Below are 25,001 nucleotides of genomic sequence, written 5' to 3' on the forward strand. Positions count from 1 at the left end.
GCAAGTCTTTTTCTTTCTTTCTTGAAAACACGTTTTTGTCTAAATGAAGGTGATGGTATTGTTCATAGAATGAAATTCAGATTATTTCATCAAGCAAGACCTGTAGTTAGCTGGCTCATTTAAAACGGAAAGTTTTTGGATCCTGCCACTTGAAAGAGTCGGATTCGGGCATGGACGTAATTTTTTTTTGGGGGGGGGGGGGGGGGGGGAATGCCCCCCCCCCCCCCCACTTTTTCCAAAGTCAAGTTTTGACCCCTGCACTTTTTACCATCCAAAAACAATATTACGCTATATTAAATTGACACTGGTTGAGCTCTAGGACCAAGCGGAAAACAACCGTTTGTGTTGAAACCTGTTTCCCATTAGAACATACTGTAAAGATACCCCAAGCCACCCACCCCACCCCGTGTCCCCCTCGTGTCCCCCCCACTTCTAAAGTGACAATTACGTCCTTGGATTCGGGAATCGATAAGAATCGGAATTAAAATGAGGAATTGGAATCAGAATCTGAATCATTCAAATTCAAACAATGCCCAACCCTAATGTTGAGTATCCTTCATTCCAATAGGTGGCAGTAATGGGCTAAATTGTTTTGTAAGAATTAAAGTGGCTGTAAATTCTTCTAAGAGATTATTTGTACACATGTGGGCAAAACAAGTGTTCGTGATGTTTTCCTTTTTATTTCCTTGTGGTCTTCCTTATCCATTTTGTCCAATCCTTTAAATGGAGGTTTTATCATGGTGCTGTCTGCTCTGGCTGCTTCTTTAATCTCAAAATGATGGGCTGCATGTGATCGGACTGGTACAGCAAAGCTTCTTCCACTATTCACAGAGAAGCTTCTCCTGGTCGTTCCAGTTTTCCTTTGCTTTGCTGTTTGCAGGATATTTTTGTTTTTTGAGGAAAAGAGAGTTTATAGCTTTGTGGCAATACAGGCTTACGGTCACAATGACAAGCAGAGTTCAAATGTGTGAAGGTGTGGACATGCTTAGATAGAAGTATACTACTAAACCAAATCTGCTGTTATGTGTGACTTTCTGATTACATCCTTTCTATCTCATGTGTTTAGCGTTTCTCTGTTATACTGAAATTCCATAAACTAAAAAAGAATTAAAATCTCAATTATGGAGGAAAATCCCATTGAAAATTGAACATAGTCCTACCCTGTCTCCTACATTAGCTTCTGATAGAAAACAGATGGTGAAGTGCTAGGATTTGAAAAGCCTGATAGATCCATGTCACACTAACTGCTTTCATCATGCATGCACATCAGCATAATTATATCCACAGCGTGTTTTAGGAATGGTGAGGGTGATGTGGCAATTTTACGGCTTTCATGCTGCCAAGCTTGGTAGCAATCATACTGCAATGCCGGACTTGTGAATGAAGATTGAGCCTTGGTGCAACAGAGGGTGGTGTCATGATGTGGAATTACCGCCAAGCCCCGGCGGACATTCCACGGACAAACAAACGTAAAGACGAGCACTGAGACGGCAAACTGGAGCGATGCAGAGCTCCAGGCGCTTCTCTCTGTCAGAGCTGGAGCTCAGATCACCAGACATGTCATGGGGACTGTGGAGCACAGCTTTAACTGCAATAACAGACAAGTTATGTCCAAGCTAAATAGAAGTCTTCGACAGCGCAGAGACCGCCCCCGCACCTCCTTCATACCGCCATCGTGTAATCTTTAGTGAAAAGTGCATCGCCACAGTCTGACCACTTATGAATGACCAAAGGCTCTATGATGCCGCCTCAGCAAATTGGCAGCATTGTTTTACAAAAGAGGCTACTGTCTCTGAACTTTCATGGACTCCATCATTTTGGCTCACAGCTTTGCCATCAGCGTCCAGATCAACAGGTTGTGAATTCCCCTCTTCGGCTAACCGGGTCGTCCGGTTTGAACTAACTGAATCCCTCTGGCTCTCCGATATCCATTCTCCTCGTCGTGTTCCAGAGGAAACAAAATCTGACGGACTAGAGAGGTTTCACATGTCATTTAAGGAAATTTGCCTCTGGCCAGTTTCTTTAAATGTGTCAAATAATCTAATACGATTCTGCACCCTGTTCTTCTGATAATGACCCAGATTCCTTAACTTCTCAGCTTAACGAGCACTGCCTCTCCATTCTGGACAACATCTGTCTTGTCAGAACCAGATCAGTTCCTGCAGCGAACCCTACTCCCTGGTTTAATGACAGCCTTCGCAGCCTGAAGCGCCAATTCAGAAAAATTGAGTGTTTGTGGAAGAAAACCCATCTCCACGTCCATCTGCTGCACCTAAAGGATCTTCTGACATCCTTTAACTCTGCAGTCAGAGACGCTAGGGTTTCCTATTTTTCCAACCTGGTTTCCCAGAGCAAAGGGAACCCCAAGGTGCTGTTTAACACCATCAGCAGCATTGTCTCTCCTGCCTCTCCTACAGCCTCCATCCACTCTGCTGCAGACTGTGAGAACTTTCTGTCTTTCTTTGTGGACAAAGTCAATAAGGTTAGATCTAGCATCTCTCCTTCAGCCTTATCGCCGCCTCTCCTGACTCCAACCAGACCATCATCCTAGATAGCTTTGCTCCTGTTTCTTTGCCTGAGTTAACCAAACTAGTTAACTCTATGAAGACCTCTGCATGCCCCCTCGACATCTTACCCTCACCTTTGTTTAAAAGTGCTTTTCAGTCCATCGGTCCCAGCGTGCTCTCTATAATTAATGCTTCGCTGGTTTCTGGCCAGGTCCCTGCTTACTTTAAGAACGCTGTAATCCACCCGCTTCTTAAAAAACCGAGTCTCGACCCCTCTCTCCATAGCAGCTTCAGACCCATCTCTAAACTTCCATTCATCTCCAAGATCTTGGAAAAGGTTGTGGCTAAACAACTCACAGCTGCACTTGATGAACATAACATCTATGATAGCTTCCAGTCAGGTTTTCGTAGAGCTCATTCTACTGAAACAGCTCTTCTTAGGGTCTCTAGTGACCTTCTGACTCACAGTGATGCAGGGGACTGTTCTGTTCTGGTCCTCTGGACCTGACTGCAGCCTTTGACACTGTTGACCATCACCTGCTACTGGAGAGGCTGAGAGACTGGGTAGGCCTATCAGGAACTGCTCTGGAGTGGTTCTCCTCTTATCTTTCTGAGCACTCCTTTTCTGTGGCCGTCTCCAAGTTTAGGTCCTCCACTACCTCTCTTACCCATGGTGTCCCACAAGGTTCTGTGCTGGGGCCTCTGCTCTTCCTCCTATAATCTGCTTCCTCTTCAGCACATCCTGAGCTCCTTCAAAGGAATATCCTACCATTTTTATGCAGATGACATCCAACTGTACATCTCCTTTCAGCCACAGAAGATGTCTAAGCTGCAGCTGTTACACACCTGCTTAGACTCTATCAAAACCTGGATGGCTGGGAGCTTTCTACAGCTGAATGAAGATAAGACTGAGATCCTCATCTGTGCCCCAGACAAGCTGGTTCCCAAAGTCAGAGACTCTCTTGGTCAGCTTTCTTCTCACACCAAACCTTCCATCAGGAATATTGGCGTGACCTTTGACCCAGCTCTCACCCTGGATTCTCATGTCAGTTCTCTTGTTCGCTCTTCCTTCTTCCATCTCAGGAACATTGCTAAGCTGAGTCCCATTCTGTCCCGCTCTGAACTTGAGACAGTTCTCCACACCTTCTTCTCCTCACGCTTAGACTACTGTAACTCTCTTTTCACGTGTCTGAGCAGAACCTCCCTGAACCGTCTACAGGTGGTTCAGAGTGCCTGTGCTCGGCTTCTGACCAAGTCCTCCAAACACACCCACATCACCCCGCTTCTCCTCCAGCTTCACTGGCTGCCAGTCAACTTCAGGGTTCATTTCAAGATCCTGGTTCTGGTCTATAGGGCCTTACATGGACAAGCACCATCATACATTGGTGATCTTCTTAGTCCCTACACCTCCAGCAGGTCCCTGAGGTCCAGTGATCAAAGCCTACTGGTTGTGCAGCACCAGGCTAAAGACCAAAGGTGACAGATCATTTGCTGCTGTGGCCCCAGACTCTGGAACTCTCTCCCCCTGAGCCTGAGATCAGTGGACTCAGTGGTCTCCTTTAAAAAGCAGCTGAAGACTCACTTGTTCAGGCTGGCTTTTATATGACCTTCTTCACCCCTCTCTCTTTATTCTGCTCTCCCCACCTATTCCACCTTCCTCAGGATCCACTGATTTCCCTCTTTCCTATTCACTCTCTCTCTTTCTTAACATTTTTTATCACAATTGTCTATTTTTTGCTCATTTTTAAATAAATATTTAACCATTTTCTAAATTCTTTTTTATATTTTACATTTTTTGTTTTTGTGAAGCGCCTCATGATTTTTATCTTGAGAAGCGCTATAGAAATGATATTTTCTCCTTCTTCTTCAAAGCATTGTGGGAAGCACAGATGTCAAATTATCCCATGTTGTAAAGCTTCCTAATGGCTGCTAAACAGGGTTAATTGTAAGAAACATGTGTGTGAAGTGAGTTTGTCTTGCTTTCAGGCAGCTGCCCAGTTTTCCAGGGACACAGAGGTGGAGCCCACAGGGGAAGTCACTGTTAGTCCAGTGGATCACCAACAGAACCAGGAAATAGTACGAAAAAAGATCCTGGACAACCAGTACAAATGTTTTGAGAAGATGAATCGAGATCCTCCTTACAACAAATCAAGTAAATGACCCTGACAATAAGAAATGTACCTTGTTCCTGTGTTTTTCACCTCTCTAAGTGAACTATCGCTCCAAACAATTTGGGTTTTTCCAGGTCCATATTGTAATCGTAACTGGGATGGCTGGTTGTGCTGGGAGGACACCCCGGCTGGAATATTCACGTCCCAAAATTGTCCTAACTACTTTGATGACTTTGACCCGACAGGTGAGACTCGTTCACGTGGTCTTGTCAAACACCCGCCCGCCAGATGAAGTAGATTTATTGAGTATTTGTAACTTTCAGAGAAAGCAACTAAATATTGTGGAGAAGATGGGCAGTGGTTCCGCCACCCAGACACCAACAGGACCTGGTCCAACTACACTCTCTGCAATGAAAACACCAAGGCAAAGCTGAGGGTAATTTATAAAACTACCCAGCTATCATCAATCCTCTGCCCGGTGGCCAAAGTGGGATGAATCAGCAGAAGGATCTCTGCTGCGGTGTCTGTGGCTTTTGGAGTGTGGGTTGTAAATTCAATTTCTCAAGGCACACAAAGTCTCTGATCACTCTCTCAAACTGAAACGACAATGATGCTGAGATGTTTTACACAAACATGTTAATTGCTCAACTGTTCCTTAGTATTTGCATGACTCTGGGGTTTTAAAGAAGCAGGTTCTGTTTGTCCGGAGAAGCAGATTTAGCAAATATTGGCACAAAACCGTCAAACTAATCAAAGCATTTTGTTCTTGGGGCTGTACAGTCAGAAAGGCTCCCTGCTGACCGAGCTGTGTGGGCTCTGATAAGTTTAGAAGTGTTTTTATCAGCTGCAGCAGCAGTACAGGCTGCTGTGATGGGCTCCATGTGGTTTTGGTGGGGTTTACCCTAAAGGGGACGTCAAAATACATGAAAGTACACAAATTAGGTTGTTTAGGTTTGGGACATGGGACAGCTGACACAAGATTCAAACACTCAGCTTTTGTCTGCGATCAGAAAAAGTATCTTCAATTAAAAGCTTGTCATGCCAGAGGTTTTAAAGTAACATCTCATTTGGATAAATAATGGAGTTATGGTCATTTTGGTCAAATCACAACGTCTCATGTGATTTGTACCTTTCAGACCATGAGATTGATTACACTCTTAACCAACTACACCAAATTGTATGTAAATATTTGTAAAATTACCTGATTTATGACCATTTTTCTGCCATTTCTAAGGTCAGTTGGCTGTAGTGGCTATCTTGAATTTGGTTGACTCCAAAACTTAGTCAGCTGTAGATCAGCTGTGTGTGTAAACAACGTTTTCTGATGTTTTAAACAAAATTGGGGGTTATATGGACAGGTCCTTTTTGCTGACCTGTTCCACCATGCAGTCTGTATCTGGAAATCAAAAGCTCAAAATATAAGACAAGAGGAATAACCTAACCGAGGTTATGTTTTATAAGTGCTCGACCATGTGTTTATTAACAGTTTCTACAAACTAAGATGTTGTAGTTATCATTTATCTTTATTCATTGCTTATTACATACATTTCCTACCTAAAGCATCATTTGTTTGATGTCTTACTTTTTCTGTGCATCGTTAATCCCAATAGTTTTTGATTCAAAGGTATTTTATTTGGTTCTTTTGTTTGCCCAAAGTAATTTTTAAACGAAAAATCAATCTAATTTAGTTTGATGTCCTGACTGTTTTATTTTATTATTTTTTGTCTCAAAAGTGAAAAATTCTATTCAATTCAAGTTTATTCATATAGCGCCAAATCACGACAAGACTCGTCTCAAGACACTTCACACAGTAAACAGTACAGGTCAGTTCATTAAGCCAATCAGAAAAACGTTTCCTATATAGGGAACCCAGCAGGTTGCATCAAGTCACTGACTAGTGTCAGAGTCTTTACAGCAATCCTCATACTAACTAATCATTTAGTGACAGTGGAGAGGAAAACTCCCTTTTAACAGGAAGAAACCTCCAGAGGATCCTGGCTCAGTATAAGCAGCCATCCTCCACGACTCACTGGGGATGAGAAGACAGAGCAGATACACACACACACACACACACACACACACACACACACACACACACACACACACACACACACACACACACACACACACACACACACACACACACACACACACACACACACACACACACACACACACACAACATACATACCAAGTAATGTTTCTATGGTTACATTGTGATTTCTTAGTAAATATTCTATTTAGTGGGAGATAAACTTTATTGAATTTATCCTAGTGAATCTATAATTAAACAGGTAAACTAGTAGTAGCACATTCAAAAATATGTCTCTACAACAATCAAACTGTGCAATAAAAGGGAAGTCTCTGTTTTTCCTGAATGTAACAACAGTTATTTTGTTTTTTTATCCCTGACAGTCTGCCTTCATCCTGTTTTACATGACAATAGTCGGCCATGCTTTATCCATCGCCTCTCTGCTTATCTCTCTGGCCATCTTCTTCTACTTCAGGTAATTGAATCACTTTCAAGTTCCCGTCTTGCTTTTCTCGGGTAGTTATGATTAATCACCGGCTGGTTTTGTGCTTAAAGGAAACATTTCTAAAGTAGATCTGGCAGACACACAGATGTTGTTGCTGCTTACTTTGCAGAGACAAACTTTGCTTTAATGCAGTCAGCAAAATCTTCCTCAGATAAAACCAGCAGATTTACTAAACTCTTCCCTCAAAAAACTGTGTTTGCTCACTGAGGTGGGTGTTTAACATGAATCAAAGCTACTCACTAATTCTAGCTGCTGTCCCAAAGAAATGCTGCACATCATCCAGAAACATGTGCAACATCTAGTTTATGAAAATGCTTAAAGAGACAATGTGTAGTTTTTACCATTAGTTTCTGGAAACATCCATCAAAATATTGTTGAAAATTAATTGATGCCCAGTTGCTGAAAAATATTGGCGGCTTTGTAACATATAACCATAAAAATCAGTTCTAAAACACATGGGAGTGGGTCTAAGGGTGTTTCTCAATGTCAAGGCGCCTGGCCTTGCGAGGTGATGTCTTGCGAGGCCAGGTGCCTTGCTTACGAGTACACTGTCCTTCCTTAGTCAAAGAAAATGGTTACATGGAACTGATTTGCATCCCGTGACCGTGACTTCCACGGCAGTCACGTAACTTCACGTGACACGGGAGATAACGTCGTATTTAATATGTATTAGTTTCAATATAAATGTATAACGAGACTTTTACTTTTTAAATTGTGTATATATCTGTTAAATTAAATATATAAGTGAGTTACTACCCGCTAGCCACCGAAGCTGCAACTACTAAGCAACTAACCAACCATAGATAACTTCTTTGGATCTAAAAAAAAAAATAACATTTTAAATAGTTTAAACTTGAAATTTGCCCCCGAAGTAGCTGCCGGCTTCTGATCCGCCGTCCTTTTGAAAATACAGCACTGTATTCTGGGTAATTTTTGACCAAGGCTAGGCTACAAGACACCTCCCGTGTATCCTTGCTCAGCTAGCTAAACAGTGAACAAACAGAGAGCACATGCCTCGGTAGAACATGAACATTGAAACACGTCTTGGCGGCTCCCAATCACATATCTCTTATGCAACCGGGGCGGGGCCAAGACATCAAGGCAAGGTTCCTTGGCATTGAGAAACACCCTAAGTCTCTGGGCAAAGCCATATTAGATGCCATGTTTCCTTGTACGGGAGCCCATGTGGACAAAATGCATTTGCTGATTTGTAACAAACGGTTACAAACCTTTCGTCATTCTTAAATGTTGTTTTACACATTTACCTCTTCGCTTGTTGCCAGTGATGAAAAAGAGTCTTATGTGCTTGTAAGTTAGCTAAAGTTTGCACTCCCCAGGGCTTTTTGACCCTAATTGGCATCTGTTGGTAAGGTCTTAGTCCAACACAAATATACTGCTTACTTGACATGATTTAAGTATCTACTGCCCCCTATCGCAAGGGAAAATACACACTGTCACCGTAAGTCCACAGCAGGGATGTCCCTGAATGCACCAAGCTGCTCATTTCTGATCGTTTGTGTACTTCATTGGATCGTAAATCATGGGATTTTCCTTTTTTTTCTACTATAAACAAAAATAAAATCACTTAAAAGAATTTTTCAGCTCAAACAAACCACATAAGAGCTAAATAAAGGCACTGGTTCATTTGTTAAACATCTATGCAAGTTTTTATCCAAAGAATCAGATCATAGCTTGACTGATACAGACATCTGTGAGAAAAACTTGGATAAGAAAAATGTTTTTTTGACAATATTTATTGCCTTCACATTGCTGGCTGTGTATCTGGTGATTGCTGGAGTTGTAAATTGCGACACGATGAAGGCCACAGATCCCCTGAATGCAGCTGATGTTCAGAACAGCTCATTTCAGCTTCAGTTTTATTCACACCCATGAATCAACGGGCAGCATTTGGTGCACTTAGGTTACTGATTTAATTAAATAAATCAAATTATTCTTTTTATTTGAACCCAAAACAAAGTGACAGATATGAGTCGAGTGCTCTGAGCTCACAGATAAACGGGATGGTGTGTAGCAACATGATCGCTAACAGATAAAGATACTCAGGTCTGCTCAGTTTGTTGGATGTGTGGTGCAAGCCCATTGGATAAATCTCTATGATGTCTTAAATAAGCCCTTTTAATAGGAAACTGGTATTACCACGCAGTAGAACAGTGAAAAGATAGAATGTAATAAAATATTCTGAATTTGTTTGTTTTTGATTCAGAAGAAAAACAATATCTAACATGTCTGTGAAGGTTCTCAGTCCTCCAGGTCATTGTAGTCTAAGGAGCTTTGAAAGAAAAGCGTCTGGACTTCTTTGAGTTGCTTGAAGACGTTTCACCTCTCATCCGAGAGGCTTCTTCAGTTCTAAGGTCAAATGGTGGAGAGTCCCAGATTCAAACCCAGTGTTCCCCCCCGAAGAGGGAACAAAAGACCCCCTGACCCTCATGTGTTTATGTAGAAGATCATCAGGGGGTCTTTTGTTCCCTCTTCGGGGGGAAACACTGGGTTTGAATCTGGGACTCTTCACCATTTGACCTTAGAACTGAAGAAGCTTCTCGGATGAGAGGTGAGACGTCTTCAAGCAACTCAAAGAAGTCCAGACGCTTTTCTTTCAAAGCTCATTTGACAATATCTAACATGCATATCTAGTTTAGCCCATTTAATTAATGTTTTAAAGTAGATCTGCAGTTTTTTCAGTTGCTGTTTGCTCTTTATTTCCCCTCTGCTGGTGACATAGATGCTTACAGTTGTAATTCTTTTGATCCATAGTAGTTTTCACATCAACACCCATGGCTTTAATCCCATCGTTAGTCATGAACGTCCAGTAAAGCTAACGAGAAAGCACCCGGGGGAAGCATTGTGTTGTATTTAACAGCCCTCCCGGCATGCAGAGTGGAGGCTGTTAGAGGTGATTTCCTCGCCAAAACTGTAAAAAGATTCCAAAATCTCAATTGTTCTAGATGAGCATGTTGGATTAAACATTTGTTATGGCACACAGGAGTCTGAGCTGTCAAAGAATCACCCTCCACAAGAACCTCTTCTGCTCCTACGTGCTGAACTCCGCCCTCACCATCTTCTATCTGGTCACAGTGGTCAACAATCCCGAAGTGGTGGCCAGAAACCCAGTGAGTAAACGTGGACCACCGAGACACCACTGCAAACTAAAGTGGTAGTCTTAAGATCAGGGTTAGACGCCCAAGACAAAACACAACTACCAAAATAATAAGAAATCTGCTCATCTTCATTTTAAAATGTGCACCAAACTTGGCTGTTACAGAAACTTCCAGAATAAATATCAAATGGTTTCCAGGTGAGTTCAGTGAGACCTGTGAAAGGGGATTTTTCTCATAGCAAAAATGGGCACCAAAGAGTTGAATTATGATCCGGAGCCAATAAAAAACACAGACTGCATATAAAATGCAGGTTTAGAATATAAATCCAGGCACTGTCTTGTTGGATTGTTGTAATTAAACTTTGTGCGGAACGAAACTTTACATTAAAAAATGGCGAAAGGTAAGAAAAGGATGTGATCAATTTGTTTAACTCTGGTGTAAATCGAGTTTAATCAAGTTTCTCTTTGCAACAATCTTCACAAGAAGGCAAAACAGTTAAATAGCAGGGTTCACGTTGACCGTTTATTTTGATGGAGAAACCGCAACGCTTGGTTGTTTAGAAAGAATCACCCCGACGCGTGCAGATGCGCTGACGTTTTAATCATTACACACATCATGGAGGTATTTCAGGTCTTTATCATTTTTGTTAAGATTTTAAAAGATGACAATCTTGGCATTTCAAATTGGCATACAGATAAAAAAAAGTGCTGTAAAATAAAACAAGTTATAATTAAATATTAATTCATTATTTTACAAGCAGAGAGAGACGCATCAGATGGATGCGGCTCCAGAGCCGCGAGTTGCTGACCCCTGGTCTATAGGTCGTAATAGTTCTATGGTCGATACAGAACATGTTCATGAAGTTCTTTGCACTAAATCCCTCTCACACAAGGTTTTTTAGCAGTTTTACTCTTGACATTTCAGTACCTTTCAGAATTGGTCGCTTCAGGACTCTTGTCACTTTAAGAAAACAAGATGGAGCTGGCTGCCCCACCCCAGCCCCTGTGGTTCAGGCTGCTATGAGCTGAGAAGCTCCGATATTTGGGAGATGCTCAGAGTAGAGCTGCTGCTCCTCCAGAAGCAGCTCTCTCTTGCACATGAAAGATGGTGCTATGTTAATGTTCCTGCTGTGACATCAAAAATAGGTGCTTTTTGAAACAGGCAATAACAGCAAACAGTGATGGATGCGTTTTTTCACAGTTGGATTTTTTGCAGCAGTACTAGAGACCCACGTGGCAGTAAAAAACAAAGTCGATGTGGATTCAGCAAACATGTCCCCTTTAACAAAAACACTGCCCCTCCAAACTTTCAGACTGTAGATTTGCTGTGCAGCCTTCGTGAAAGGAGTCCCACAATTCATTTTATTTCACATTTCTGTTCTTGGCTACAGCTTTGGACTCATAAAGCCTCTGTCCCATTATTTCAGTACAGCTTTCTGATTCACGCAAAGTCCATGAAGAGGGATAGATTGTTTTCAGCTCTGCGGGCATGACTTAATTGCAGTCTGTCTCTATGCTATGTGTTTGAAATCAAATATATGCAGCACTAATCCGTTTCATACAACCAATAAGCATGCTAAGTTGTTAATTAAAGCACTCTCTAGTAACAAGATTTTTATGTTTTTGTATTTTCTGCCTAAAATCTGAAAATGAACATAGATGAGTAATAAATAATTGTTTAATGAAGTTTATACATCATTTATGTCAATTTATAACTAAATTTCTTTATTTTGTAAATGAAAATTCCATTCACATAACATCAGATGATGAATATTTTCAGTCGTTATGTCGAAAACTTTAAAATATCCAAGAGGCAGCACATCATTTAATCAGTCTTGACTCTTTATGAAGGGATAAACACATTTTATTAACCCAAATGAAAAGAATGAGAAATCTCATGTTTTTAATTTTCAGGCACTCTGAGAAAGCTAAATATAAATGAGCTCTGACTTGTTGGTGGAAACTCTCATCTCAGCAGCCCGTAACAGTTAAGAGGATTTTTCATTTTGTTCTCTTTTCCATTTCTGTCCTTCTGGAGCTCTGCTGCTTTACTGAATGCCGTTATGACATATCTGAAGCTGTTCAGGCAGCAGCGGTAAATCTGTCATGTAGGAATGCCTCTCCATCAGAACTGAGCATAAATTTAGGTGATACTCCTTATTGGGAATCACAATAACAGCAGCTTTAGACCCGAATGCCCGCTGCTTCTGCTTCTCTGACTCCACTCGTCTTTAATGCAGACCCAAATAAAACTAAACACAAGTTACGATGAAGTTAAGATTACAAATCCAGACGAGAGACCCAAAAAATACAAACATATGTTGATTAAAAGTGTGTGTGTGTAAATATTTTCTGCATTTGTTTAAATGATTAAAGAACCTCAGAAAAGCAAGAAAAACAAACATCGGGATTGTAGGATTTGGCTCCAGCCCGACAGAGCGCTGGAAACACCGATCCGTCTAACTCATGCACATCATAAATGTATCCAGGGAGTAGATCCAAACATTGATGTTCCTCGTCGTTCATAACGGCGGCGACCCCCTACCAATCACTCTTCGTCAACATTTGTTGAGAAAGTTTGTCTTGAGTCTACTCTCTGATGTACGACGGTCAAGCTGAGCTCGCTTGGTGCATCATGTCACAGTAGGAGGATTTATTGTGACCTTGTATTTCAACAGGCAGCAGAAACCAAAAATAAATAAAAAACGAGAAGCACCAATGGTTTGGATTCAAATGTGTCTGCTGGGAAACATTGTGGAAATAATCGCTGCCAGAGTGAGACTTATGAGCTCGCTTTTGAGACCAATGATTTAGGAATTGTGGATTGTTGGAAAGTTGTTCTCTGTGGTGTGATGATACAAACTCTGCTTTGGCCTGCCAGCAGCATGAGGGAGTGAAGTCCCAAAGCGTATGTCAACCCAGGCAGGAAGGTGACTGAAAACACGGGTCATATCTGCATTATCTATAGCTGCTTGAGCTCATCTGTGTAACTTGGTAAGCAGCAGTTCTGGAAATAACCAAAGGAAAATTATCGGACTCTATACCGGTGAAACTGGAACAGTTGGAATATGGTGGAAAAGTTTGTATATTTCTGCTTAGACCGAGAGACCATCTAAAGGCCCAGGAACAGTTTGCAGTTGTTTTGGATGAATCAGCTGATTAGAATATTGAACCATTTCTAATTGTCTGAGATTTTCAGTTTGGGGTTTTATAAGCTGTAAGCCATAATCATCACAATTATGTTAAATACAGGCTTGAAATGTCTGGCTTTGTATGTAATGAGTCTTCCAAAGATGGTCGATTTCCTTCTGCTCAGCAACTGAACCAGGTTCATTCACTGTACTGATTAAAATCACCTGATTTAGTTGCTGAACTGAAGAAAACATGGCATGAAGATGACTTGTTGATGCCACAATTTCTCATCTCTGGAGATTTACTCATATATTAGGTTCACCTTTTAAGCTGAGTTACAGAAATAAAAGAACTTTTGCACCATATTCAAGATTTTCAAGTTTCACCTGTAGTTTGAAAAGGTCATTAATGTGAGCAGCAGCTAAAAGCCATGTGCACTCAATGGCTAATAGTGATTAATACAAAAAGCAAAGCTGTGAAGTCAGAAAGTATCTTTGGACAAGTTTAGGAGAGGTCATGCAAACAGACAAACAACAGGACTGTGTACTCATCCCTGTTGTACACCTCCATCATTAGTGTGGCAGCTTTCTTTGAATATTCCCATGAATACCAGGATTGGATCCTGCTGCCCTAAATAATCAGTAAGGTGCTTGTAAAGTGTCACAAAGACAATTTTTAGTGCATTACAGCAAATTAAACTGCTTATTTAGTTCCAGTTTGGCCATCTAAAGACTATGACTTATCCAAGAGTGTGCTGATAATTATAGCATTAGCAGATTAGATGACATTGACATGGTAATGATGTGTCATTAAAGTCATCACTTCTCACTGTAATGACTTAATCAAAGAACAGAAATCCTAATGAGCTGTGCTGTCATTTTGTAGCATTACGGCACATTTCATAAATATAAGATTGTGCCGTCGCCTTTCAGCTGCTTTCTTGCTTCTTTGTGCATCGTGCAGAAAACCCAATCAGAGAAGCCTCCAGAAGCAGACTAAAAAACATCATTTCTACTTGCCACCAAAGGGGGTAAATGAAAAGAACAAGAGTGGGAGATGGTTTTCACCCACCAGCAATGAAACATCCCATTAGATTATTTTATTTATTTAGTTTTTACATCATGCTGAGATGTTGTCAAAAGTATTTAAACCAAATCTTATGCTCACATACACTTTTGTTCTCTCTGCAGGTGGGCTGTAAGGTTCTGCACTTCTTCCACATGTACATGTTGGGCTGTAACTATTTCTGGATGCTGTGTGAGGGCATCTACCTGCACACTCTCATCGTGGTGGCTGTGTTTGCTGAGGAGCAGCATCTGCACTGGTACTATCTCTTGGGCTGGGGTGAGTTATCAGCTGTGAGCTTTTTGACATTTAATTAGTGCATGCTGAATGACGAAGTCTGATCTCTACTGAACTCAGTCACAAACTGAAAAGTCCCTAAAAGTGGTGCAGCAACAGTGTACATAATCTAGCAGCAGCCACCAGATGCTCACGCAGCAGGCTGACAGCTTTATGGACCTCTGTGGCTTCATGCTGCTGCTTTCCTGATTCCTCGCCCAGCTTCAGCAGGAATAATACACGGCCTGACCGAAACAAGTTGCCATCAAAAAAGAAATAAAAAAGGTCACACACTAATATTTTATTGGATCGCCTTTAGCTTTGATTACGACACACATTCACTGTGACACTGTTTCGATAAGCTTCTGCAACGTCACCAGATTATTTACTTCCGTCCAGTGTTGCATTAATGTGTCACCAAGATCTTGCATTGATGATGGTAGAGTCTGACCGCTGCACAAAGCCTTCTCCGGCACATCCCAAAGATTCTTAATGGGATTAAGGTCTGGACTCTGTGGTGACCAATCCATGTGTGAAAATGATGTCTCATGCTCCCTGAACCACTCCTTCACTATCTGAGCCTGATGAATCCTGGCATTGTCATATTGGAATATGCCCGTGCCATCAGGGAAGATGGAATAACCTGGTCATTCCGGATATTCAGGTAGTCAGCTGACCTCATTCTTGGAGCACATCCTGTTGCTGAACCTAGACCTGACCAACTGCAGCAAGCCCAGATCATAGCCCTTCCCCCACAGGCTTGTACAGTAGGCACTAGGCATGATGGGTGCATCTCTTCATCTGCCTCTCTTCTTACCCTGATGCACCATCACTCTGGAACAGGGTCCATCTGGACTCGTCAGACCAGTTTTATAATGCATTGGACAGTTCTTAACCCAGTTTTAGTCGTTTCTGCATCTCCTTAGATGTTTTCTGTGCTTGATGCCAGTGATCTGACCCTTCTCAAACAGCATAACATCTTTTCCATGACCATCAGATGTGCCTTTCCGCATGGTTGTTTAAGAAATGAGAAACAACTCATTGCACCAGTCCAGTTGGGTTAAATAACTTGTTGCCATAATTATCCAATAGGAGTCTCCTACCTGTTTGCTTAGTTTAATCCAGGTGGAGACTGTTTTTTGACAGGTGATGTAGAACTGAGCAATGACGCATCACAAAGGCGGCTACGTCAAGGACATTTTTTGACGTCTGCGTGTGTGTGGTCATTTTTTCAGGTCCGTCTGTGGCTGAACTGTAACAAAGGCTCTCAGGCTTGTGAAAATATATTGATGATACATTTTTTATGTTTTATTTATTCATCCAGTAAATCTGTAAAAATTGGAGCCCAGTCTCTGTTTGGTGTTTTGCAGACATAATGTCAGATTTAACAGAACTGTCACAGAAACACGTGGCAGGAATGTGAAATAATGAGTATTTGCCTCTGTCTTTCCAAAAGAGGAGAACAGTTTCTTTATTGTTGCATGAAGAACAAAGAGAATTTCTCCTCATATGGTCGTCTTTTCCTGTTTAAGGCTTTCCTCTTGTACCCGTGTCCATCCACGCTGTAGCCAGAAAAAAGTACTTTGATGACAAGTGAGTAATGTTCCAGAAACGTGTCTAAATAAACAAGAGATGTTTACACATGTGTTGGGTTGCGCGCAAACGAGTGAGAGCGTGCCGATCCATGTGCATTTGTGTTTTCTCATGTGTGTGTTCGTGTGTATTTTGGGCCACCGACAGCCCTGACTGGATTTGTTTTTGCCTTTGTAGCTGTTGGATGAGTGTGGAGACCCATCTGCTCTATGCGGTTCATGGGCCCATCGTGGCAGCACTTCTTGTAAGTCTGCAAATTTTTGCAAAATAAAAAAGTGTCTCAGAAGGAACCAAATTATTTTTTTTAATTGTGATTGAAACAGGTAAACCTCTTCTTCCTGCTGAATATCATCAGAGTTTTGGTCACCAAGCTAAGAGATACGCACCGAGCAGAGTCTAACATGTACATGAAGGCCGTGAGAGCCACTTTGATCCTTGTACCCCTGCTGGGAATACAGTTTGTCATTTTTCCCTGGAGGCCGGAGAACCAGCTGGCTGGTGAGGTCTACGAGTATGTCATGCACATCCTCATGCACTACCAGGTGGGTACCGAGCTGCAACCTTAATTTAAATTACCATTAAATTGCAATATACAGCAGGAGCTCAGCAGGACGGTAAGTTACCTGTGCATTAGCTGCTACTCACACAGGTCTGGTCTCCTTAATTCACCATGTCATGGACCCATCTGGTGTTGGAAACCTTCCTCGGAGGATCTGGTCCATGCTCACATTCAGCTACAGGAGTGGTCAGACACCACGGGCTGCATGGTGGCGCAGTGGTTAGCACTGTTGCCTCGCAGCACGAAGGTCACAGGTTCAAAACTCGCCTTTCTGCGTGGAGTTGCGTGTTTCTCCCCATGCATGTGTGGGTTTTCTCCGGGTACTCCGGTTTCCCCCACAGATCACAACATGCCCTATAGGTAAAAAAAAATTGTAAGTCGCTTTGGGTAAAAGCGTCTGCTAAGCACATAAACATAAACATAAACCACGAGACACTGGCCTTGATCCACAAGGCTTTTATTCTATTTCATCATGCAGTTGTTGCTTTCTCCTCCACTCGTCCCAGACTGCTCTCTCTCTCCTCCTCCCACCACAGCACATTTAGAGAGTCCTCTTGGCTGGGTCACACATCCCATCACTTCCAGAAAATACAAAAATGGAGCTGAGAGCAGGCTGTGAGGGTGGAGTCAGATGATGGACATCCATCAAACTCTGAGCTGTAGGGTTATGAGATTGGGTGTTAAATTATGACCAATAAGATGTGATGATTCTATATAAATATTGAATTTCAACCTGATCTTTGAATGTTTAATCAGAAGAATTTAGGATTCTTTGCTAATTCAGTGACTATAAACACACTTCATATTAATTCAGACAGAGTCAAGTATATAGTTAAAATAAACTTTATTTTCTAGAGTAATTATAATTCATGACAAGCTATGAATAATGATGTGTGATGGAATGTGATTTTTATCAGAACCTTGTATCTGGAAGAAACTGTGAGTTCTGGGTGTAAAAGAATTTGGTCTGCTATAAACTAGAGAGTTGATTATTAATAAAACAACATCAGACGCAATCTTGTTGTGTCTACAAACCCCGATCGTAAACCCCCGTTGTAGATCCGGAATATTGAAGTCTGGTGGACCCCAAGGCACCGAAGTCCGTAGAAAAACCGCCGTACCACTAGAGTTGTCTCCAGATCACAACAGGCATAAAGGTTGTTGCGTCTAAGAATGGACTCTTAAGGAGTGGAAGCTGTGTCAGCTTTGCAGCGTGCAAACAGGTTTTGACTGTTTGTCAGAGAGATGTTTCTAAAGAGGCTGGTTCTGGATTGGTCACTCCGGAATGTCAGCTGGAAACAAACTTACTCAACTCCACTAAACTGAACTGAATAACTCTGGAAGTGATCTGAGTTTTATTAATTCCTATGCTATGATTTTCTGGCAAATCACAGTGTGCCATGTTAGGGAGGTTTTACCAACCCTCCCACTGTCTTAATTAGTAACCCTTCTTGGAAAGTTGACCATTGAGCAGGAGTGATGGTTTATCCCTTGAGGTCCATGTGGCAGGGGTGAGGTGGTGCTCACTCCTCATCCCTGCGACATGGACCCAAGGGATAAATCATCAACCCTGCTCAATGGTCAACTTTCCTCGCGGGGTCACACCCGTTAGGACAGTGGGACGGCCAAACAAACCTCAGAAACGCTCCTTCTTCAGATAAAAGACGCCCTGATTTTGTGGATAAGAAAATGTGTCTATGTGTCATCACATTACTGTACCCTTGTGTCATGGAGATATGCACGTGTGTGTGAGCTTGTCAAGTAGGCTGATATAAAACAAACAGATCATTGCAAGGGCACATTCATTTCAACCTTATTAATTTAGGCATAGATTAATCAAAACATTAATATTATTACTCAAATAACATTTGGTTCAACCATATGATTATTTAATGATTATTTAACTTATGAGTCGCAAAAGTTAATTTTTCATTCAGAGTGTGGAATCCTGTAGAAGCGATAAGGGGGAAGCTTTGTTTGGGAACATAGGCTGACAATCTTGTCCTGAAATGTCAACATGCACTGCAGAATCTTCTGGGTTTTAGAAGACAGAATAGAAACTTCACTCAGATAGTGGAATTATGTCTGTAGGTGACCGGTCACTATGTGGTCAATATATAGGTGAAAATTAACCCTTTCTGGACATTACAGAGCTGATGTAGCTACGAACTAGCAGAGCTAGTCGAAACAAACAGATGTTGACATGCGCTTTTAGCAAGAAAACCGAGGTTGAGAGTTTCTGCCTTCTAGGCTGTAAAACGTTTAACGAGAGCCCGAGGCAAAAGCCTGGGGCACATCGGAGGCGAACGCGTCTCGCCCAAGATTTTGAGAGGTCAACTGGCCACACAGGACGCACCGCGCCAGTGAGTGTCGGAATGTTTTGCGATAGTCACAACATCACGCGGGACTTGAGAACAGAAAGCCGGAAGTGACTCTATTGTTTATAGGTGATCAGACTTGCCGTCATGTTTTGTGAGACTCTAATTCATTACAAACGGGTCGGTACGCTATTTACGCTGGAGCAAGCAAGAGGCTACCTGCAGAGACGTGTCCAGGCCTTTCAAATGGGGTGGCCAAGGTGGGGCACTTGTTTACATCAAGCTACATCATGGTTGTGCTTTTTTATTTTATTTATTTGGTGGGGGAGGGGGTTGTCACTCCTCACAAAATCATAGTTGTTTTCATTTTAGTGAATTTGTGAGATCCACGTTGTGCCATAACCAATTTTCTCTCATTTTCTAATTCTTTGAGCTGTTTTGTGCTGGTTAGTGAGCTTCTTCTTGGTGCATTACCACCACCAACTGGAGTTGAGTGGGAATGGGACTGGTATTCTATTACTAATACTAAAATGTTGACATGCGCATTCAGATTTCAAAGGGGGCATGCACAACCCCAGGCTACTCCCTGGACACGCCCCTGGTTAGCTGCTACCGCTGATGGTTTGTCTGCTACCTGTCTCCAACCATTCATAATTTCAAGCTTTAATTACATCTAAGCAGATGAGTTACCAAAATTCACCCCCTCAGAGTTGTCATGATGGTAAACTTGACCTAGTAAAGGTAAAGTTCCATAGCCGTCATCACACAATGGTGAAATTACATCTTTGCATTTGACCCATCCCTATGGGGAGTGGAGAGCTGCAGCAGTGGCTGCGCTCTGGATCTATTTAGTGGTTTAATCTTCCAATCCAGCCCCTTAAAGCTGAGCATCAAGTGGGGAGGCATTAGGTCTCATTTATAAAGTCTTTGGAATAGCCCGACTGGGATTTGAACACCGATCTCCCAGTCCCAGGGCGGACACTCGTAATATTAAACCTAAAATGCATTTATTTCTGCTGTGAAGTTGACTTCTTTTTTACTATAAGAGCTTCTTACTTACCTCTGTGCAGAAAAGGCATTCCTATTTTTAAGTCATGTATTTTTTCTTTTTCTTTTTAGGGTTTACTGGTAGCAACAATATTCTGCTTCTTCAATGGAGAGGTAAGAAGTATTTCTCTTTACACTTATTATATTATATTATATTATATTATATTATATTATATTATATTATATTATATTATATTACATTACATTACATTATATTGTATTATATTATATTACATTATATTATATTATATTATATTATATTATATTATATTATAATATATAAGACATGCCTTAGAGAATAAATTTACATTACCAAAAGTAAGATCTGATGCTTTAAAACGTACAGCAATGTATAGAGGGATGTACTAGTGGAATCGTCTCCCAAAAGAAATCTCACATATTACGGGTAAAAACATATTTAAAATTAGATTAAAAGGACATTTATGTTGTATGTAGAAAGAGAACTTATTATTTTATAATTTTCCTCTGGGATTAATAAAGTATCTTTGAATTGAATTGAATTGATTTATTTTATTTTATTATTATTATTTAAAAAAAAGGTTAATTTTGTTATGATATAACATGAAAAATAAGTGTATAATATATGGAAGCCTTGGGATGGTAAAATTATATCTGTTATGGTCATCAATGTTGATTTGGTGGGGTGGACTTGTTTCTGTATTTTTTGTGTTTCTATTTTTTATTTTATTTATTTATTTATTTTGTCTTTTCATCTATTTGATGTAAACATTGTTTTTGAAGTTGCATAAATAGGTCACTGCAGCTAACAGCGTTCCTAAAATAATAAAAAAATAAACAATTATATTATAACGTATCATGTCATGTCATATTATATTCAATTCAATTCAATTTTATTTAAATAGCGCCAAATCACGACAAGAGTCACCTCAAGGCACTTCACATAATAAACATTCCAATTCAGGTCAGTTCATTAAGCCAATCAGAAAAAATGTGTCCTATATAAGGAACCCAGCAAATTGCATCAAGTCACTGGTTTACAGCAATCCTCATACTAAGCAAGCATATAGCGACAGTGGAGAGGAAAACTCCCTTTTAACAGGAAGAAACCTCCAGAGGACCCTGGCTCAGTATAAGGAGCCATCCTCCACGACTCACTGGGGATGGAGAAGACAGAGCAGACACACACACACACACACCTAAGGACAATTTAGACAGACCAATCAACCTAACAGTCATGCGTTTGGACTGTGGGAGGAAGCCGGAGTACCCGGAGAGAACCCACGCATGCACAGGGAGAACATGCAAACTCCATGCAGAAAAATCCCAGGCTGGGAAGCGAACCCAGGACCTTCTCGCTGCAAGGCAACAGCTCTAACCACTGCACCACCTCTTATATTATATTATATTATATTATATTATATTATATTATATTATATTATATTATATTATATTATATTATATTGTATTATATTATATTGTATTATATTATATTATATTATATTATATTATATTATATTATATTATATTATATTATATTATATTATATTATATTATATTATATTACATTATATTGTATTATATTATATTATATTATATTATATTATATTATATTATATTATATTACATTACATTATATTGTATTATATTGTATTATATTATATTATATTATATTATATTATATTAATATCCTTTTTTATATATCTACATTAGATAATTTCCTTTCTACAAGTTGGATTTGAATGCAAAACACAGAGGCAGAAAGTTCCCTATGGGGAGCTGCAGCTGTGGCTGCGCTCGGGAACTATTTAGTGGTTTAATTTACAGCTTGTGCTCAAATTTAAGTCTGTCTATAGTTTATTCATAAACTATGCTGGTTTGAGTCTGAATTTGATTGTCTTTTTTTTTCTGTGTTGAAAAAAAGGAATTTGACTAAATTTTTTCTCAACAGCCTGAAACCAAGTCCAAAAACCAAACCTAATTATTTCTTACATCTTTTTTAGATACCCAAAAGCACATTCTTTCATGGAAGATGATGACACTTAGAACAGAAATCTAGTTTTTCTGACACTCAGCGTCAAAAACAAACTGTTTTGAAAAAGGTAATTTTTTCCTACCAGCATAACGGTTCTAGCTGTTTGCTGTCAGAAACACTGGGGTTTATGGAGTAATTTGGCCTGAAAAAGCAATCGCTGTGTCTGTCAGTCAGAATCACTAAGCAAACAGACAACAACACTTTACAAATATCAAAAAGGACATAAGAAGCAAAACAAACCAAGACCAAAACTAAAGGTCACATTTGATCAAAACAAGGAAGATTTGATTAGACATGCTTTCTCTGGTCTACTTGTCTTTTAATGAAGTTTGTAGAAGCATCAGTTTAAAGATCCATCAAAGCTTCTATATCTGTTTTATATTATGGAAACGAGGGACTGGAATCGTTTCCTTTAGCTGTTGCTGTAAACGTCTCGTTGCTCCGTGTCCGTGTTTTACATGAAGCTCTGATGAAGCCAGTGGCCCTTAAGAAAGGTCATCGTGCACTCTGGGATCTTTTCAGTCATGGAGCAATAGAGCTGCTTGTGGTATTACGGTCGAGGCCTTGTACTGCATCAGGTAAAACACATCGTTTCTGTTTCCTGTGTCAGATCTCATTTAATGTGACCCACGGATGTCAAACGCAGACCCAGAGTTTGGCTTTGCTGCCTCAGCTGTCAGTTGTTCACGTGTGAAGGGGTGAGATGGCATTTTGGCACCAGTCTCTTTGGAGACCGGTCCTGATGCAGTTAAAGGCGAAGGGTCGAGTCGGGTGACGAGTCAGCCAAGGAGTATAAATGATGGCGTGGTTGCCAGGCTCTGCCAGAAATTGATTCTCCTTTCACATCCTCCTGTCAGCCTTTTCAAATCTGTCTGCTGTTGCCTGACTGCAGACATCTCTAACTGGATTCAGACACAATAACAACCCCACAGGCTGCTATAGTTGTTTTATGAAAGCCTGTTTCTGAGGCTAATGGGGGTTGTGGAGACATTTTGACTCTTCAAATATTTCCAGTCAGACTCCATCTACTACCATGGGCAATACCAAAGAGCTGTCCAAGGACACCAGGGACAAAATTGGGGACCTCCTCGAGGCTGGAAAGGGCTGCCAAGCAGCCTGGTGAAAATAGATCAACTGTTGAAGCGACTGTTAGAAAATGGAAGAGGCTAAAGATGACTGTCAGTCTCACTCGGACGGAGGATCCATGAAAGATCTCACCTGGTGGAGTATCACTGATGATAAGAAAGGTGAGGAACAGGGGCGGCGTTAGGCCCGGCTACTTGGGCTGAAGCCCCAGATCTTTCATGAAAAGCCCCGGATCTAAATCGCGGAAGTAACATGCAGTACCAAAGTCCAACAGAGAGGGCGCAGCTGGCAGTAGTTTGTATACAGCCTGTCTGAGCCTCCACCACTGAAGAAGAAGCCCTTCAGCAGCCGGCTTCTTCTACAGTCTCTATGCCTGAAACGCATGTGTGAAGATGGACATAAGGGCGTTTTTTGGACAAAAAGTAAGGCGACAGAACCCCAGCTTTGATGATGCTGGTGTTGACTCAGGTTTGTGAGTCTTATTTGAAAATATTTGTTGTGCTGCTGGTTTGCCTAAAGTTAGCTTACGATCAGGTAAAGTTGATGGAGAAAGAAAGGGAATATTTACTATCATCTCACACTAAACACTAACAGGAACAATACTCTGCCCTGAAAATGCTCAATATGTAGCTTCAGATTAAAAATTATGTGGTACAAGACAAATATGTATGATGTTGACTAGTGCGTGTCATGTGTGTGCGCGTGTGTGTGTGTGTTAAGCCCCGGATCTTCTTCAGTCCTAAATCCTCCCCTGGTGAGGAATCAAACCAGAGCTACATGGGAGGAGCCGGTCAATGGCTCAACAGGTTCAAAGGTCAGTGTAGGTAAAACATTGCATCGTCATGGTTTTAACCCTCCCACTGTCCTAATGGGTGTGACCCTGCATGGAAAGTTGACCATTAAGTAGGGTTGATGGTTTATTCATTGGGTCCATGTGGCAGGGGTGAGGAGTGAGCACCACCTCACCCCTGCCACATGGACCTCAAGGGATAAACCATCAACCCTGCTCAATGGTCAACATTCCTCGTGGAGTCACCCATAAAGACAGTGGGAGGGTTAAACCATATTCCCATGCTGAAGTCATCACATGTCCAGGTCAGATTGCCGCTCTCATATTTTCTTTCCAAATTTTCTTTTTCATTCTCCCAAGTCAAGTCCAGCCTGTGTGTATGAAACATGACGTGTCATGTCACGTGAGTCAAGAAGGCCACCATGGTTACCCAATCAGTGTTGCTTACAATTTAGTGGGCCAATACAGTTTAAGATTATTCTTGCGTGCAAGTTTAAATAAAAGTCCATGTTTTTTACTGGCCCCTAGGTTAAAGCCATATCTAGCCCGTGCATTAATCCGGACCTGGTCTAGGCCCATCTGCAGTTTGTCTATGACTACTGCATGATCCAGAGGAGGCATGGGAGAAAGTCATGTGGTCAAATGAGAACAAAATAGAACTTTTTGGTTTAAACTCCACTCCACGTGTTTGGAGGAAAACGAAGGAAGAGTTGCATCCCAAGAACACCACCTCTACTGTGAAGTGTGATCTCTTAAGTGGGAGAACTTGCAAAACTGCAGGGTGTTCAAAAACCTTTTTCCTCACATGCGTGAGTGCCAGTGTGCCACAAGAGAAATGTGGATGGTGGTGC

The 25,001-nt window shown here is 41.1% G+C and overlaps 1 protein-coding gene across 2 annotated transcripts in view; it reads left to right on the forward strand.

Moving 5' to 3' along the window:
- The window catches only part of calcr (calcitonin receptor), a 96,633-nt gene that overhangs the window by 65,776 nt on the left and 5,856 nt on the right, over positions 1 to 25,001 (forward strand). For both annotated transcript variants that reach the window (XM_015955852.3, XM_015955853.3), the window contains exons 12-21: positions 4,494 to 4,659; positions 4,753 to 4,863; positions 4,942 to 5,054; positions 7,034 to 7,125; positions 10,157 to 10,283; positions 14,593 to 14,746; positions 16,276 to 16,336; positions 16,514 to 16,580; positions 16,660 to 16,878; positions 20,333 to 20,374. In XM_015955852.3, the coding sequence (XP_015811338.1) occupies positions 4,494 to 4,659; positions 4,753 to 4,863; positions 4,942 to 5,054; positions 7,034 to 7,125; positions 10,157 to 10,283; positions 14,593 to 14,746; positions 16,276 to 16,336; positions 16,514 to 16,580; positions 16,660 to 16,878; positions 20,333 to 20,374 (1,152 nt within the window). The remainder of the gene's footprint in view (positions 1 to 4,493; positions 4,660 to 4,752; positions 4,864 to 4,941; positions 5,055 to 7,033; positions 7,126 to 10,156; positions 10,284 to 14,592; positions 14,747 to 16,275; positions 16,337 to 16,513; positions 16,581 to 16,659; positions 16,879 to 20,332; positions 20,375 to 25,001) is intronic.

This window comes from Nothobranchius furzeri, chromosome 11 (genome assembly GCF_043380555.1).
Source record: "Nothobranchius furzeri strain GRZ-AD chromosome 11, NfurGRZ-RIMD1, whole genome shotgun sequence".
In the NCBI taxonomy this organism is placed as follows: domain Eukaryota; kingdom Metazoa; phylum Chordata; class Actinopteri; order Cyprinodontiformes; family Nothobranchiidae; genus Nothobranchius; species Nothobranchius furzeri.